Source organism: Rhea americana, unplaced genomic scaffold (assembly GCF_003343005.1).
Source record: "Rhea americana isolate MKP2758 unplaced genomic scaffold, rheAme1 scaffold_2, whole genome shotgun sequence".
Classification (NCBI taxonomy): domain Eukaryota; kingdom Metazoa; phylum Chordata; class Aves; order Rheiformes; family Rheidae; genus Rhea; species Rhea americana.
Window position 1 is genome coordinate 15,032,478 of NW_028186149.1, and position 13,650 is coordinate 15,046,127.

Consider the following 13,650-nt stretch of genomic DNA (forward strand, 5'->3'; position numbering starts at 1 on the left):
TTATCAAAGAGAAGTGCTTATTTTGTTGTCCATGTCCATTGCCATTTTTTATTTATTTAGAAAAATACATTTTTTTTCTTTTGGACATAAATGCTTATGAATAGAAGCATGGGGGCTGGACTTCAGGTTGCAGCCAGAGCATATGCTGTGCACAGAATATCTGGGAATCCACTCTAGGACTTTGGGTAGTTCTTTTGACTCTATTCAAAAATCCTGGACCGCAGGAAACAGGATTTCTAGTTCTAGGATGGCATTTAAATTTCAGAGAGCCAAGCCTATGGAGATGGCAGTATTCCACAGTTAAAGAGAGAAAGATGCATATTTTAATGTGGTGCCTGTGTTTTTTTTTTTTTTTTTTTTTTCTTCCCTTCCACACACACTTTCTACCCTTTGCCCCTCCTCTTCCCCCCTTTTTAGTGCCAGCCATAGTGGCACCTTACTTCCAGCCAAGAGGTGGGCAGGGAAACAGGCAGCTGTCTCCAGAGCTGATAGCAAACTTGTTCTGTAGATCATCCATCGGGATGCATATGAGTGGTATGATTGGCATGTTCCATCCTCAAGACCACCAAGCACATCATCTCTGCAACAAGTTCAGCCTCCGAGCCTAGGGACGTATGTATCCGTTCCCAAGCTCAGGCCTCTCAGTTGGCAGCTTAGGAGATACCACTATACTACAGGGCTCTCCAGGTAGTATTTTTCTTCTTTCTTTTCCATCCACAAAAATCCATATTCTTATAAAATGTATTTGAAGAGACATTGAACATACAGTATATGCTAGGCTCCATGTAGGCTTTCCCAACTTGCATTTCTACTGTAATTCGATCAGCACTGAGATAAGGTTTATTGTAAAATGTGTCTGATTTTACCATCGTATGTGTTCTTGATTCAATTTAAAAAGAAAGTCAATTTAAAAAAACTTTTCCACTTTTTGTATATGTGTGTTTGTGTGTGTGCGCTTTCTGTCAGGTTTACTTCGTGTATAGCCTTTTTTAACATCCTTAATGAGTTGAATGACTACGCAGGACAACGAGAAGTAGTTGCAGAAGAAATGGGACACAGAGTGTATGGAGAATTGATGAGATATTCTCATGATCTTAAAACTGAGAGAAAAATGGTAATTTCTTTATTTTAGTTTGATAACAGGGTATCAGAATCGAAAGATCTTTGAAAGAATTTATATTTTTGTCCAACTTCATGAACGTAGCAATAAGTAGGTTTTGCGCATGTAACAAATGTATATTTAGAGAAAGCCTGGTATTTTTATGTATTGATTTGCTACAGTTATTGAAATACGACAATTAAGATCTTGGTAGATAGTGTTTATGAGTACTTACTTGTTTTCCAGTGTAATTTTGCATGCGTAGTAGTTATCTTTCAAAAAACAGTACTGATAACTTTCTGGAGCTATAGCACATCATATTGTGTGTAGATAGAGCAGAAGCTTGCTAAAGCTAACAATATATGTAATATACTGTAAATTAATCTTATTTGTGATTATTCTAGCATCTTCAGGAAGGGCGAAAAGCGCAACAATACCTGGACATGTGCTGGAAACAGATGGATAATGTGAGTGGTTTTTTTTTTCTACCAAACTTAATAATATGTAATCTGTAAACGGAACTATTGTCAGCTTGGTCACTTGGACAGTAATGTTTGGATATATTATTGAATGACCAAATCAGACTTACTCGTATCCAAAATACAGTCAAATATGTTTGTAGTTTACTGCATTTTTTTAAAAAAAACTTTACTGTAAACACTTAGTCTGTGTGAGTGAAGCCCTGGCTTTTATCTAGTGTAGAGGAAGCAGTTTTTAACATGGGTACAGGCCTTTTTCGGTTGCGTCTCGGTAGGCTATTTTTTGCTTAGAGTAATTAGTAGGCACATTTACGAGATGACGACATACAAATCAAGTCACTGTATTAGACCTCAGTTTGAGGTCTTGTTTCATGAGCTTTATTCAAGAATGTCGCTATAGACTGTTATCCTTCCAGGAGACGGAATTACATTTTTATAGAAAAATGCAGAAAGTAAAGTTCTCTAGAACTGATGATAAGATGCTTTTCTTGGAAGCAGCACTTCTAAAGATGGGGAAAATATAAAACTTCCATGTGTGTTCAAATGCATTCTAATACTCTGTTGTTTCTGTGTCTTTCTAATTTATTGTATCTTTGATCTAGATTATTGTGAAGCAAAATTGGAGAAATGAATTTCTGTTTAGTTCCTTTAGACCCAGATAAGCAATATTCAGCATCATATCAAAGAGTTTAATTCATGGTCAAATGATCACAGGTAGAAGCAGATGTGGTAGTTCAAGATGCTATTCCCCCCTGCCCCCAAAGATAATTGCCAGAGTTCCCCCAAAGATATTTGCCAGAGTTCATCTCAAACAATCAGTCGTGTTGTGTGTACTATATTTATTTAAGTACAAAGTCAATCTTGTAAATTCATAAAGCCTTACAAGGACACTTTAACCAAAATTACCTGACTGCATTAAAGCAGAAGAGCAGTACTGAGTCTCTGTTAACTGTTTGTCTGTGGAGATGCTAACTAACTTATTGAGCCACAACAGTCTTTCCTGCAGCAATTGTCTTGACAACAGCCAGATGTACTGAGCATCAGAATACTGAGTAATGTTCTCATCTATGCTGTTCAGAGCTACTCCAGTTAATATGAATGCTGATGGCAATGCTGAGGATATGCTAAGATCTCAAGATGCAGATGAATCTTTCTGACTATCTTCAAAATAATTAGTTGAATTTATTCAACTAAATTTGAGCATTGAAGAAGTTAACTTTCAGACTTTACTAATATGAGTCCAGATTTTATTTTCTTCCCCTTACCTTTCTTTTAGGTTATTGAAGTCAGGCTAAAAAAGTGTGGACCTGTCTGTTTATACTTAACTGCAGTTGTTTGTAATAGTATATTTTGTATTTTGATTAGTTGATATTTTTTAGCCTAATTACAATTGTTTTCTTGCTACTACTTTGAAGAAATAGATAGGTTTTAAACAAATATGTTGAAAATTTTGGAGACCTAATTGTATGCTCCTGAAAGAGCAGTGTATTTACTTAAATGAAGGTACTTAATGAAGTGAATTTACTTAAATAAAAGTGTACTTAATGAATTTAAAGTCTTTATTTAAATGGAAGCTTTGATCATTAGAATTCAAAGTTACTGTACCAAATCAAAATAGGATATTGGCTGGTGATGCAGWAAGTTTGTGTGTCTTGTAGAGCAAAAAAAAGTTTGAGCGAGAATGCAGAGAGGCAGAGAAGGCACAGCAAAGCTATGAAAGATTGGACAATGACACTAATGCAACCAAGGCTGATGTTGAGAAGGTAAGAGTGGTGCCATCTCTTTCTTTCCTTTCCCTTAGATATAAAAATATTTTATTTGTATGTTTATCATCAGCAGTGCTGAAACAACATTCTCTGAGTGTACTAAGTCATGTATTATATGCATATGCTTACTGCTTATGTGCAAAATCAAAGTTACTATAAAATGTAAGATAGTGCAGAAAGGGAGTACGCTTCTTCATTATTCTCAAGATGATACTGAGTGGGTTATCTTCCTTCAGCAGGCAGGCTTACTAGTACCTTGTATCTTGTGGTATATATTTAGTCTAGTTTAGTCACTTCATTATCTTTTTTTGTATATGTATTTAAGCAGCTTTTCTAGGGGAGCTAAAATGATCATTGCTTTCTCTGTATACAACACAGTAGGTCTAGAGGCTGTCAGTATAAATCAAGGCTCACATTCTTTTTCAATTATAAGAAGTGTATCAGCTTCAATGATTATTGTGATTAGTGTTTTTACATAGTTGGTGGATAGATTGAATAGATTTAATAGATTAAAACAAAGCTATATATCTCTGAAAAGCACAAGACATGTTTGAACTGTTAACACTTTCCTACTAGGCTAAGCAACAGTTAAACCTGCGCACACACATGGCTGATGAAAACAAAAATGAATATGCTGCACAACTACAGAATTTTAATGGAGAACAACACAAACACTACTACATTGTCATTCCTCAAATTTATAAGGTAAAATTAATACTTAATGAAGTATGTCTGATCTTCTGAGGAAGAAATAGGTTTTAAAGCTTCAAACTTTTTTTTTAGAATCTTAGTAGATAATTTTCTTAGGAAATTAGCATGATCCGATGCAGTCTGCCATTTGTCAGACTGCTGTTTTATTGCTGGCTCTAATTATGCTTAGACTTGCAATGAAAACATTCTGTTGCACGTTCTATGAAAATTTTATATTTTGTAGACTGCTTAAATAATACTGAAGAACTATGGTAAAATAAAAATTTGAGAGATCTGAGTGAGCAGATGTTAATTATTCTAACAAATTTTAATCACTAGCTCTTGATTTGTTTTCTTTAAAATGCCTGGACTCTAGTAGAGGTGAAGGAAAACATATAGCTAGTGGAGACTATGTGGTGTAGTGGATCCCATGTACAGGTACATGTTGGGTAGATTTGGAGGCTGAGGGCTCCTCTCCTCCCCCAGTTTATTAGATAAGGCCATTTGTGTCTGTGTTGCTAGACAACCATTGCATCATAACATTATCAGCAGTCCACAGAAATCTCTAAAATAATATAAATGTAAAAATAAGTCAAGATTTTTTCATCTGAAAAGGAAATTTCTCAAGGTGTTTTGCATATTTGCTAAGAAAAAAAAGCTCTCAAAAATGAGATTTTGCAAAAACTAGTTTAAAGCGAAGTAATTGGAGAGCATTAGCAGAGGGAGTCTTYAGAAGTCTAGTGGTATGTATGCTCAGGCGTTTGGGAGAACACTGACTGTAGAACTTGATTCTGAGAATCAGAGTAAGGAAATGTAAGAAAAGTGAGTGTTGACTTTATTAAAAGTGTTTCAAATAGAGAATGCTTGATATTTTGCAGAAACACAGGGGACATCCTGTTTYAAACAATTATTTATTTGATGGTCCACGATTCACAGGAGGAAATTGTCCTGTCTTATTAAAGAGGTTTTTAATATTTTAACTGGTAAGCAGTGCTTCAGTAGATCTGATGTTAGCAGACTAATGGAGGAATTGCAGCCAACTCCTAGGAGAAACAATTCAGTCATCTTTGTAGTTTGGAGTGGAGATTTGCTTTATTGCATTTATTTCTCTAGATTTAAATTTTGTTATCATTGTGAGATAATACTCATGTTTTCTGAAATTTTTAATAAGAGTAGAAAGGACTTGTTCAACCTTTTCTTGGGGCAATTTTTTATTATTTTCTTTCAATTGTTTGGTAATGTTGTATGGGAAAATTGGGGAAGAGAGGGTTAGTATGACTTGACTRTTGCTTTCTCTTAGGCAGATGAAATCAGATGCTCTTTGAGACATCTGCTACTGCTAGAATAGATATAGGAAAGATCTAAAGTCTTATGTCATTTTGATAATAAATTGAAAATATGTATTATTATTGTTATTTTCTTTTGTCACCTTCAGTTAGATGAAAGGTCCAGGGTTATTTTCTTAATGTTACTTCCCTTTGATTTGTTCTCTTTCAGTTGTGTTCCAGTAGACTTTTGTTACAAATCTTATGTAATGGCAACTTTTCTTTATTTTCTTGCACACTTCTAAAGGAAATGGTTTGTATTTCAAATGAGACAGCATGTCTAAGTGGCACATAATTTTAGTATTTGTAACTTCTCATGTTTTTGATAATCATTGGTATTTAGGAAAGCATAAAAATAAAAGCAGAGTTAAAGAAAATGAGACTGCAGACTTATTACCAGAAATAAATTATTTGGAAGTGAAAGGAGACAGTGAGGAGATACAGAAATTAGAAGTATTTTTCTTCACTATAATTTTCATTTTTTCATGGAACAAAYATTTGTAATTAAGTATGTGGCTGAAGAGAGCATACAAATCCTTTAAAAATGAAGAGGGGAAGAAGTCTAGTCTCCAATTCAAAAATGAGAATACTGACTCTTCACGATTACTGTTCTGTACTACTTAAGTCTGTCTGAAGTAACTTGTTTTTTTTAACTTAATTAGGTTCTATTTTGTTAAGTAAATGAAAATACTGGGAAAGCACAGAGATTTTATACTACATTGTGACGACCACCATAACTGCATCCATCAGGATTGGAAGAAAAAATCAGCAAATAAACCTTTATTTTGTTTTACTTTATGCTTGCAGCAACTTCAAGAAATGGATGAAAGAAGGACAATCAAACTTAGTGAATGTTACAAAGGTTTTGCCGACTCTGAGCGTAAGGTTATTCCTATCATCTCTAAATGTTTAGAAGGAATGATTCTTGCTGCAAAATCCGTTGATGAACATAGAGTAAGTAAAGTTTAGCTACTTTTTAAGTGTGTGAACAAGTTAAATGACATTGAAATTGTGGAGAAGGGGACAGACTGATTTGTCCTGTCCATTTATCTTTTTGTAGCTGAGTACTTACTTGCCTTAAAGGTGTTGTGACTTCAGTATTTAGCCTAAATGGCCACTTCCATGTTGGTGTCGGTTCTCTTTACATTTCATTGCAAGTTCAGTGATACTTCCTCACTGTGTATGATTTTGGACACTTTGTTTTGGTTATCCTGAAACAATCTGGATACCAACATTGTTGTTGCTTCTCCAGTGTACAACATTGAATCTTTTAAGGGTTTTAAGGATGTCTCAGTTTCTCTCTTCATATCTGGATATCTTTGCTTGTTTTTAAACTCCTTAATGTCCTGTGTTTAGGACTCTCAACTAGTGATAGACTGCTTCAAATCTGGTTTTGAACCTCCTGGAGATTTCCCATTTGAGGATTATAGTCAGAATATTTACAGAACCATCTCTGATGGAACGATCAGTACTCCAAAGCAGGAAGGAATGAGAATTGATTCAAAAACTACTGTGGGCAAGGCTAAAGGAAAGCTGTGGCTATTTGGAAAGAAGCCGAAGGTAACAATTATGAAATTACTATTCGGAACATTAAAATGCGAAGATCTAGAGTGCATGGAAATGACATTTATTTATTTTAAAATAACTTCCCCCTTGCCTGACATTTTCTTTTTAAAAATGTACAAAGAGATCTGAAGATTTGAATGGGGTTGGGAATCTAGAAAAAATCAAGAATGGCAAATTTTGCTTTTATGGAAGTTCTCACTGGGGAAATTTTGCAATTTTTTTTTCTACTGATTTGTGTCCTGGAATTTTTTAATGCTTATTTGATATTCTGCATAGTTTTAAATAATGTAAATAAAAATAGCTTCCCATTTCTGTTTCTTTTCTGCCCTTCCATAGAAGAAGTATTAATCTGGAATGTATTATAAGCAGAAAAGATTAGGAGATGTATGCTTTAGAATCCAGCAGACTTCAGATCTCTCGTATAATAAGAAAAGGAAACTCTTTAAATGATATCTTTTTTAGATGTTTATATGTAGGAGTATTGTGTAGATTATTATACTTGCACCTTTTGCAAGCTTGTGAAGTTTGTCTGAAAACATTAAGATTTTGAATATCTCATTGGTAAAGTGAACTATTGAGGCTCCATACCTTACCAGAAGGTAAATCTTCTAGATAAAATGTTAATATGAAATAGATTTTAAAAAAAACCCTACACTCAAGAAAAAAATTGAAGCAGAGAAATTGCTTGTTTCTTGTGTAATTATTTTAGTTTGAAGTGACACTTTCTGTGCAAGATGCCTTCATGAGTCAACAAAAAATTTATTAATATAAATATTGACTCTATAAAGGAATAATTTAATATATATATAGTTTTCTGTTAGGCTTTTATTTAGTGTTAAAGCATATCGATGAGTCATTTTAATGATGCCCACAAATTTCAGTGAGGCTTCTGCCTGATGAAATTAAAATCATTTATTATAGCAAACTATTCTTAGGCTTTTTTAGTGGTAGGATTTATTTTTCCGTTAATTTTATTCTAAGCAAGCAGATCTTCTCTACAGAAAGAAAGGGTATATGTGATTCTTTATTCCCTCTTTGGTGTATTATGCAACTGCAGCTGTATGTTAGCAATGAAAACTGATTGTTTACTTTTCATACAGTAAAACTATTAACTACAGAATCACAGAATCGGTAAGGTTGGAAGGGACCTCTGGAGATCATCTAGTCCAACCCCCCTGCTCAAGCAAAGTCACCTAGAGCATGTAAGGCAGGGTTGCATCCAATTACAGTTTATCAGTGCAACATATTAGCATGTTTTATTTTATGTGGCTGCAGAGATAGGTGAGATTCAGCCTATTCTGAAATAAGATCATTACCAGTTTGAAAGTAAGACATCTTTGTGAGAATGGTTTCCCTTCTGTGGACAGTGAAGCTATGAAAATCTATATCAGTTTACAGTCTGGACCTGGCACTTACTATAATTACAGTAAATTCCTTAGTATGATGGCTACTGAAGAAAGCTGGCAGGATTTTTGCCCCCCCCGCTCTGTTTTTTTCCTGCCTTGTTTGTTCGTGTTGTATGTTGGCATTTGGATAGCAGCCTTTACTGTTTCCTATATGGAATCACAGCTATACATATGTATGTGCATACATACATGCATCTCTGCCTTAAGTGCCTAGAGGAAATGGAAAATTATGTCCATTTTCTCACGTTTTCTGGAGAAATGAGGAAAAAAACCCTTTAAAATCAGCAGCCAGGAGCAGAATACTTCTCATGATATGTATCTATTTTTAACTTCAAATATCATTTAAGGAACTTGAWAGATAAGAAAGTAGATATTGTTATACTTGGGTAATATAAAAATATGCTGGCGTATTCATTGTGGCCTTTGGGCCTTGATTTAKCTGAAACTCTTGACTGAGCTTGACTTCAAGATACACTATTTACCTATTTTTAATATAGTAAAAGACAGCAAAGTATTTTGGAAGGGGAATGAGTCATGCAGCAGAAGAATAGTAGAGAAGAAACATTCAAATGGAAAATCAGCAGAGGCATGAGAGAGAAAAAAGAGGGAAGCAATTTAAAACAAGTGAAGGAAGTTCTAGTGGCTAYGATTATGAAAACCATGCAGCCATTATAACAGTCCAGTTTGACTATGGAAACTGAATCTACTTTTTATTTTAGTCATTCTTCATGGATGTACCTAATGTTTCTATTTGTAGAATACCTGTCCAGATGCACTGAAAAAAGATAGATATATAGGAGGAAAAAGCAAGCAAGAGTGCCAAGGCTTCCAGAATGACTGTAACTAAAGTTGGAAAAAGCAGAACTTCTTGCTTTAAGAAAAGAGACAGGCAACTTTGGTATTTTTAGGATTTTGCAGAAGTTGAGTCTAAAGCTTTCTTAGATACTCCAAGTAATTTATTTGCAGTAATTTATCATTGGGAATACAGTCATCACAAAAAAATCTGACAGATCAGATCTCTTTATTTGCTGACTTTTAATTGAAATAATAGTAACTGGTTTATGAGATACCAAACTAAGAAGGGAGAAATTATTTTCTCTTTTGTACATCAAATGCTGTAGTACACGGTGTTTGCAGATCTTAGATACTTAGATACTTCTCTGCACCAACCTGTGACTGTCAAGATTAATTCATGACAGAAACCTGTTAAAACCAATACAGTTGTAGTGTAAATGTATTTGTGGAACATGCTGCAAACTGTTTCTGTGTTGGATGGAAATTTTGTTTTTATAAGACAGAATTTTCATTTTAAAATCACTCTGAACATTTGGCTTATTTATTGCTTTCTTTATTTCCATATTAGCCACAGTCCCCACCCCTAACCCCTACTAGTTTATACACATCCAGTACTCCTAATGGCTCCCAGTATCCCATATTCTCCATTGAACCAGTGCATTATTGCATGAGTGACATAAAAACAGGGAAGCCCAGAATTCCTTCTTTCAGAAGCCTCAAAAGAGGGGTAAGTTTGATAACAAGTTGAAATGCATGATGGGCTATGAGCAGTGTGTTTGTGATGTGGCTTTTCTAATGCTCTTCACCCTCATTATAAGGCTTACTCTGTTAAAACACTCTGCCAGAAGGTCACTTTTAGGATATTTTGTTTCACATACAGATGTTTTGAACAGGTTAAAAAAATAAAAAAATACTCTTCATAACATTCCAAATACTTAAGCCTGAAAGAAAGGTTTTATAAAGAGGGTGCTCAGCATATGTATGATATCTTTTTTCATTGTTGTTCACATTCACAAATGTTTTCCTACCATCATGTAACATACTTCTGCAGTAATTTATCATTGGGAATACAGTCATCACAAAAAAATCTGACAGATCAGATTATCTTATTTGCTAACTTTTTATTGAAATAATAGTAGCTGGTTTATGAGATATCAAACTAAGAAGGGAGAGATTATTTTCTCTTTTGTACATCAAATGCTGTAGTACACGGTGTTTGCAGATTTTGAAATGCTACTTTAATGCATTTTATGATTGATAGTTAAAATTGTTCTTGTTTGTTCAAGGTTCTTTTGGATAAAATTCATTCTTAACAAATGCCATTTTCTAAGATTTATCAATTCATTTGCTAATTTATAGTGGGTATAGTCTGCAAATAGAATTTGTTCAAAAAACAATAAAAATGAGATGTTCAGTGGTTTCCTAGCAACATACATAGTACTACTGATAAATATACTGGCAGTTTCCTGTTATGTCAGTGAAACATAGGCTGTCCTGTTTTTGTAAGTTTTATGATATTTATTGATGCATATAATGAGATGATTAGATGCACTTGATTATGTAAAACTGATGACTTTCTGATACTTGAAAACAAAATTGACTTGCTGTCTCAGTTTTGCATCAGCAATGACAAGCTAGTATTGATGAAATGGGGAGATCAAAGTGCAACAGTTTTGTATTGCAGTAAAGTTAATGTTTTAGAGGTTCCCTCACCATCATTCTGAGTTACAATTAGTTACATTTAAAATCTGTTTATCTTTAACTCACATGGTGGCATGTTATTTCAGGCCCACAGGTATTTTGAGATTTATTCTTTCTACCAGCACCATTTTTAGATGATCTTTGTGGTCCTCTTAATTATTTATGGCAGACAGATTCTGCTTTCTCTGTCTGAATCACTTCTACCATAATTTGTTTTGGTGATGAAGATAATGTTCCTTTGTTAGTACTCAGTGAGGAACTGGATAAGGTAGCGGTTGAAATACAGAGGTCTTGATTATGCCCCCTTTCTGTTGGTCACTAAATTTGTCAGCTTCTGGGTCATACACCAAAGCCCAGTAGCATTACTAGTTCTAGAATTTCTTACTGAAGTAAAAGAATGTCTCCTGATAGCTACAGAATGTCATTGGAAAATGAAAAAACACTTTCCTCTAATTTTTGTATTTTTACCATTTAATTGATCATATTGTTGAAAGTAATTTGAGAGGTATTCTATAATATTAACATGGATCATTACTATGCTACAAATCTGGTTTAACTCAAAAATCCTACAGTATCAAATTCTTAATCTCTGTAAATCTACAGAATGAACATTTAATTTTTTTTTTAATATTTGGAAATACCCTGATAGCATTTTAACATATACTACATTATCTCATACTAAGTGCCTTTTCAACTTCACTGTAAACTGTAATTCTAATAATTTTGTGTGACATTGATTAATTTTATCTTTTTAATGTATTTTGATTCAGTGCTAGCTGCAAGTACATCATCCTGTGATTTTCACAGTTTTGTCCCTGTAAAACTTTGTCCAAGTGGTATTTATATGCAGAACTATCAAGTGGCATTTTAATTTGCTTTGGTTTCTACTGAGATTTATTCATGAGTTGACACGAGATCAGACACACACTGGATATTTTGTTTTACCTGCCCTGTACAGAATTTCACTCAAGACAGTTAAGATCACCAAACCAAATTTCCCTCATCCTGTGCTTCGTGCATCAGATTTTCCCCCTTTGGCTGTACAGGTAAAGCAGCAAACAGCAGTTCTAGTTACCAATGCATGCAAAACAGTAATAGGTTGTATAAAAAAGAAATCTGAAGTATAGCTGTGCCTTGCTTTTATTAGTATTACTCTTACATAATTTTTATTATTCTCTGGATTCTAACATTTCCAGATAATGTTAGTGCTGATGAAAGGTCTTTACTCTTTGCCATTTGATACATAACTGGATATGTCATGAACAAGAAGTAAGATTTGCCAGTGTTTTCTTGGAAGACTCTCTGTAGAGGGGAAAAAATGTTTATAGTCATTTTATGTCCTTGGACTTTATTAAGGTTTCTACCAAGCTATTGTTTGTGAAGGTGTTTCTCTTTCCTCGTGTAGTTGCCTTTCTATGGCTAGAAATTCTGCGTGTGTTCCCCAGTCAACAGTCCTCTAACAGTTGCTGTAGGTCATAAATGGTGTGGTAAATGCAAGTCATTGCTGTGGTAATGGAAGCTTCATTCCTAGTTGCTTGGTGTTTTGCTGGCAGGGCTTATCCAAAGTCGCAGAAAATCTGAAAGACCTCCAGAATGCTGTGACTTGTTAAACTCAAGATACGACACCTGTCATCTCATGTGTTTTATTTACTTTCTCTAAGAAAGTTTTTACTCTTTGAACACATATATTTTTATCTAGACTGAAGTATTTTCAGAATAGCAGCAATGACCAAAATATACTGTTTTTAAAAAATAAAATTATAAACTTTTAAACTTGAAAAGGAAGATTTTTGTGTGTTGTGTTGTTGTTCTACTGAGATAATGAAATAAATATGTTTTAAAAATTATATTTGTAGAAGTGATGGTAGTGAATTGTTAGCTATAATTAACTAACTCTTTGCATATGGCTGACCAGTCTTTCCTTCATTGTCATCAAATTCTGCTCTTTTGTGTAGTGTTGGCTGTGTGTTTGTTTCTTCTCTTACAATAGAAGATACTAAGCATATTACTCAAAAATATTTAAATTCAAAAGTAGTCTAATGAAGTTGTTATAATTTCGTAAGTTAAAATACTTGTTATCATATACTGTAATTTTAAAATCAATAATTCTCAATGCAGAAATGCATTTCAGATTCTTGTATTTTCTGTTCTTATGCTTATAGTAAAATTTTTTTTTTTTTACTAATTACAATGTTGATCTTTTAAATAATATTTTAAAGATACATTCGTAGGCATTAATCATTTTCTTAACTAGTGGTTGCATGTGAATAATTTCCCGTTTCTTTCTGTTTTCAAATGAACTGTGCAGTGGTCGGTGAAGATGGTAAGCCCGTGTGCTGATCTGTCTGCTGTACTTCTGCTAAGATAGCATGAAAGTAATCCTTTGAAAGTGTTTCCATATCATAACTGCTTTAAATCAGGTGCTAAAATACATCTTCAGATTTTCCACCTCATCACAGTTGTCTTTTTAATCGTCTGTGCTTAATGTGAGATAATTGCACTTGTGATCTGGCTTCAACTAATATGTGATTTTGGAGTTTTAGCATTGACCAGTGTTCAGGAGCTGGTCATGATGGAAATAGTGATTTCTCTTTGTCAGGAAAATTGTTAAAGCAGTATAAAGTAAGTGTGTGAAAAGATTAAAAAACTTGTGCAAAGGAGAAATATTGAATGCTGTAAAATTCAGTCCTTTGAATTTAACCAGAAATTTAACCAGATCCTTCATGTTCAGGTATATTACAAAACTGTTATGTTAGATGAAAAATACATCTTGATAAATATTGTTGTTTTGCAAAGTAAATCAGTAAAATTCATGGTAAGAAT

General features: G+C 33.8%; 1 protein-coding gene across 3 annotated transcripts in view; it reads left to right on the plus strand.

The window, feature by feature from the left end:
* The window catches only part of FNBP1L (formin binding protein 1 like), a 61,086-nt gene that overhangs the window by 40,502 nt on the left and 6,934 nt on the right, over positions 1–13,650 (plus strand). For 2 of the 3 annotated variants that reach the window (XM_085303588.1, XM_085303587.1), the window contains exons 4-9: positions 967–1,114; positions 1,504–1,566; positions 3,237–3,341; positions 3,921–4,049; positions 6,167–6,313; positions 6,716–6,919. In XM_085303588.1, the coding sequence (XP_085159714.1) occupies positions 967–1,114; positions 1,504–1,566; positions 3,237–3,341; positions 3,921–4,049; positions 6,167–6,313; positions 6,716–6,919 (796 nt within the window). Of the gene's footprint in view, positions 1–966; positions 1,115–1,503; positions 1,567–3,236; positions 3,342–3,920; positions 4,050–6,166; positions 6,314–6,715; positions 6,920–9,694; positions 9,854–13,135; positions 13,151–13,650 lie in introns of all 3 variants that reach the window. The other variant, XM_085303589.1, reaches the window with a different exon arrangement.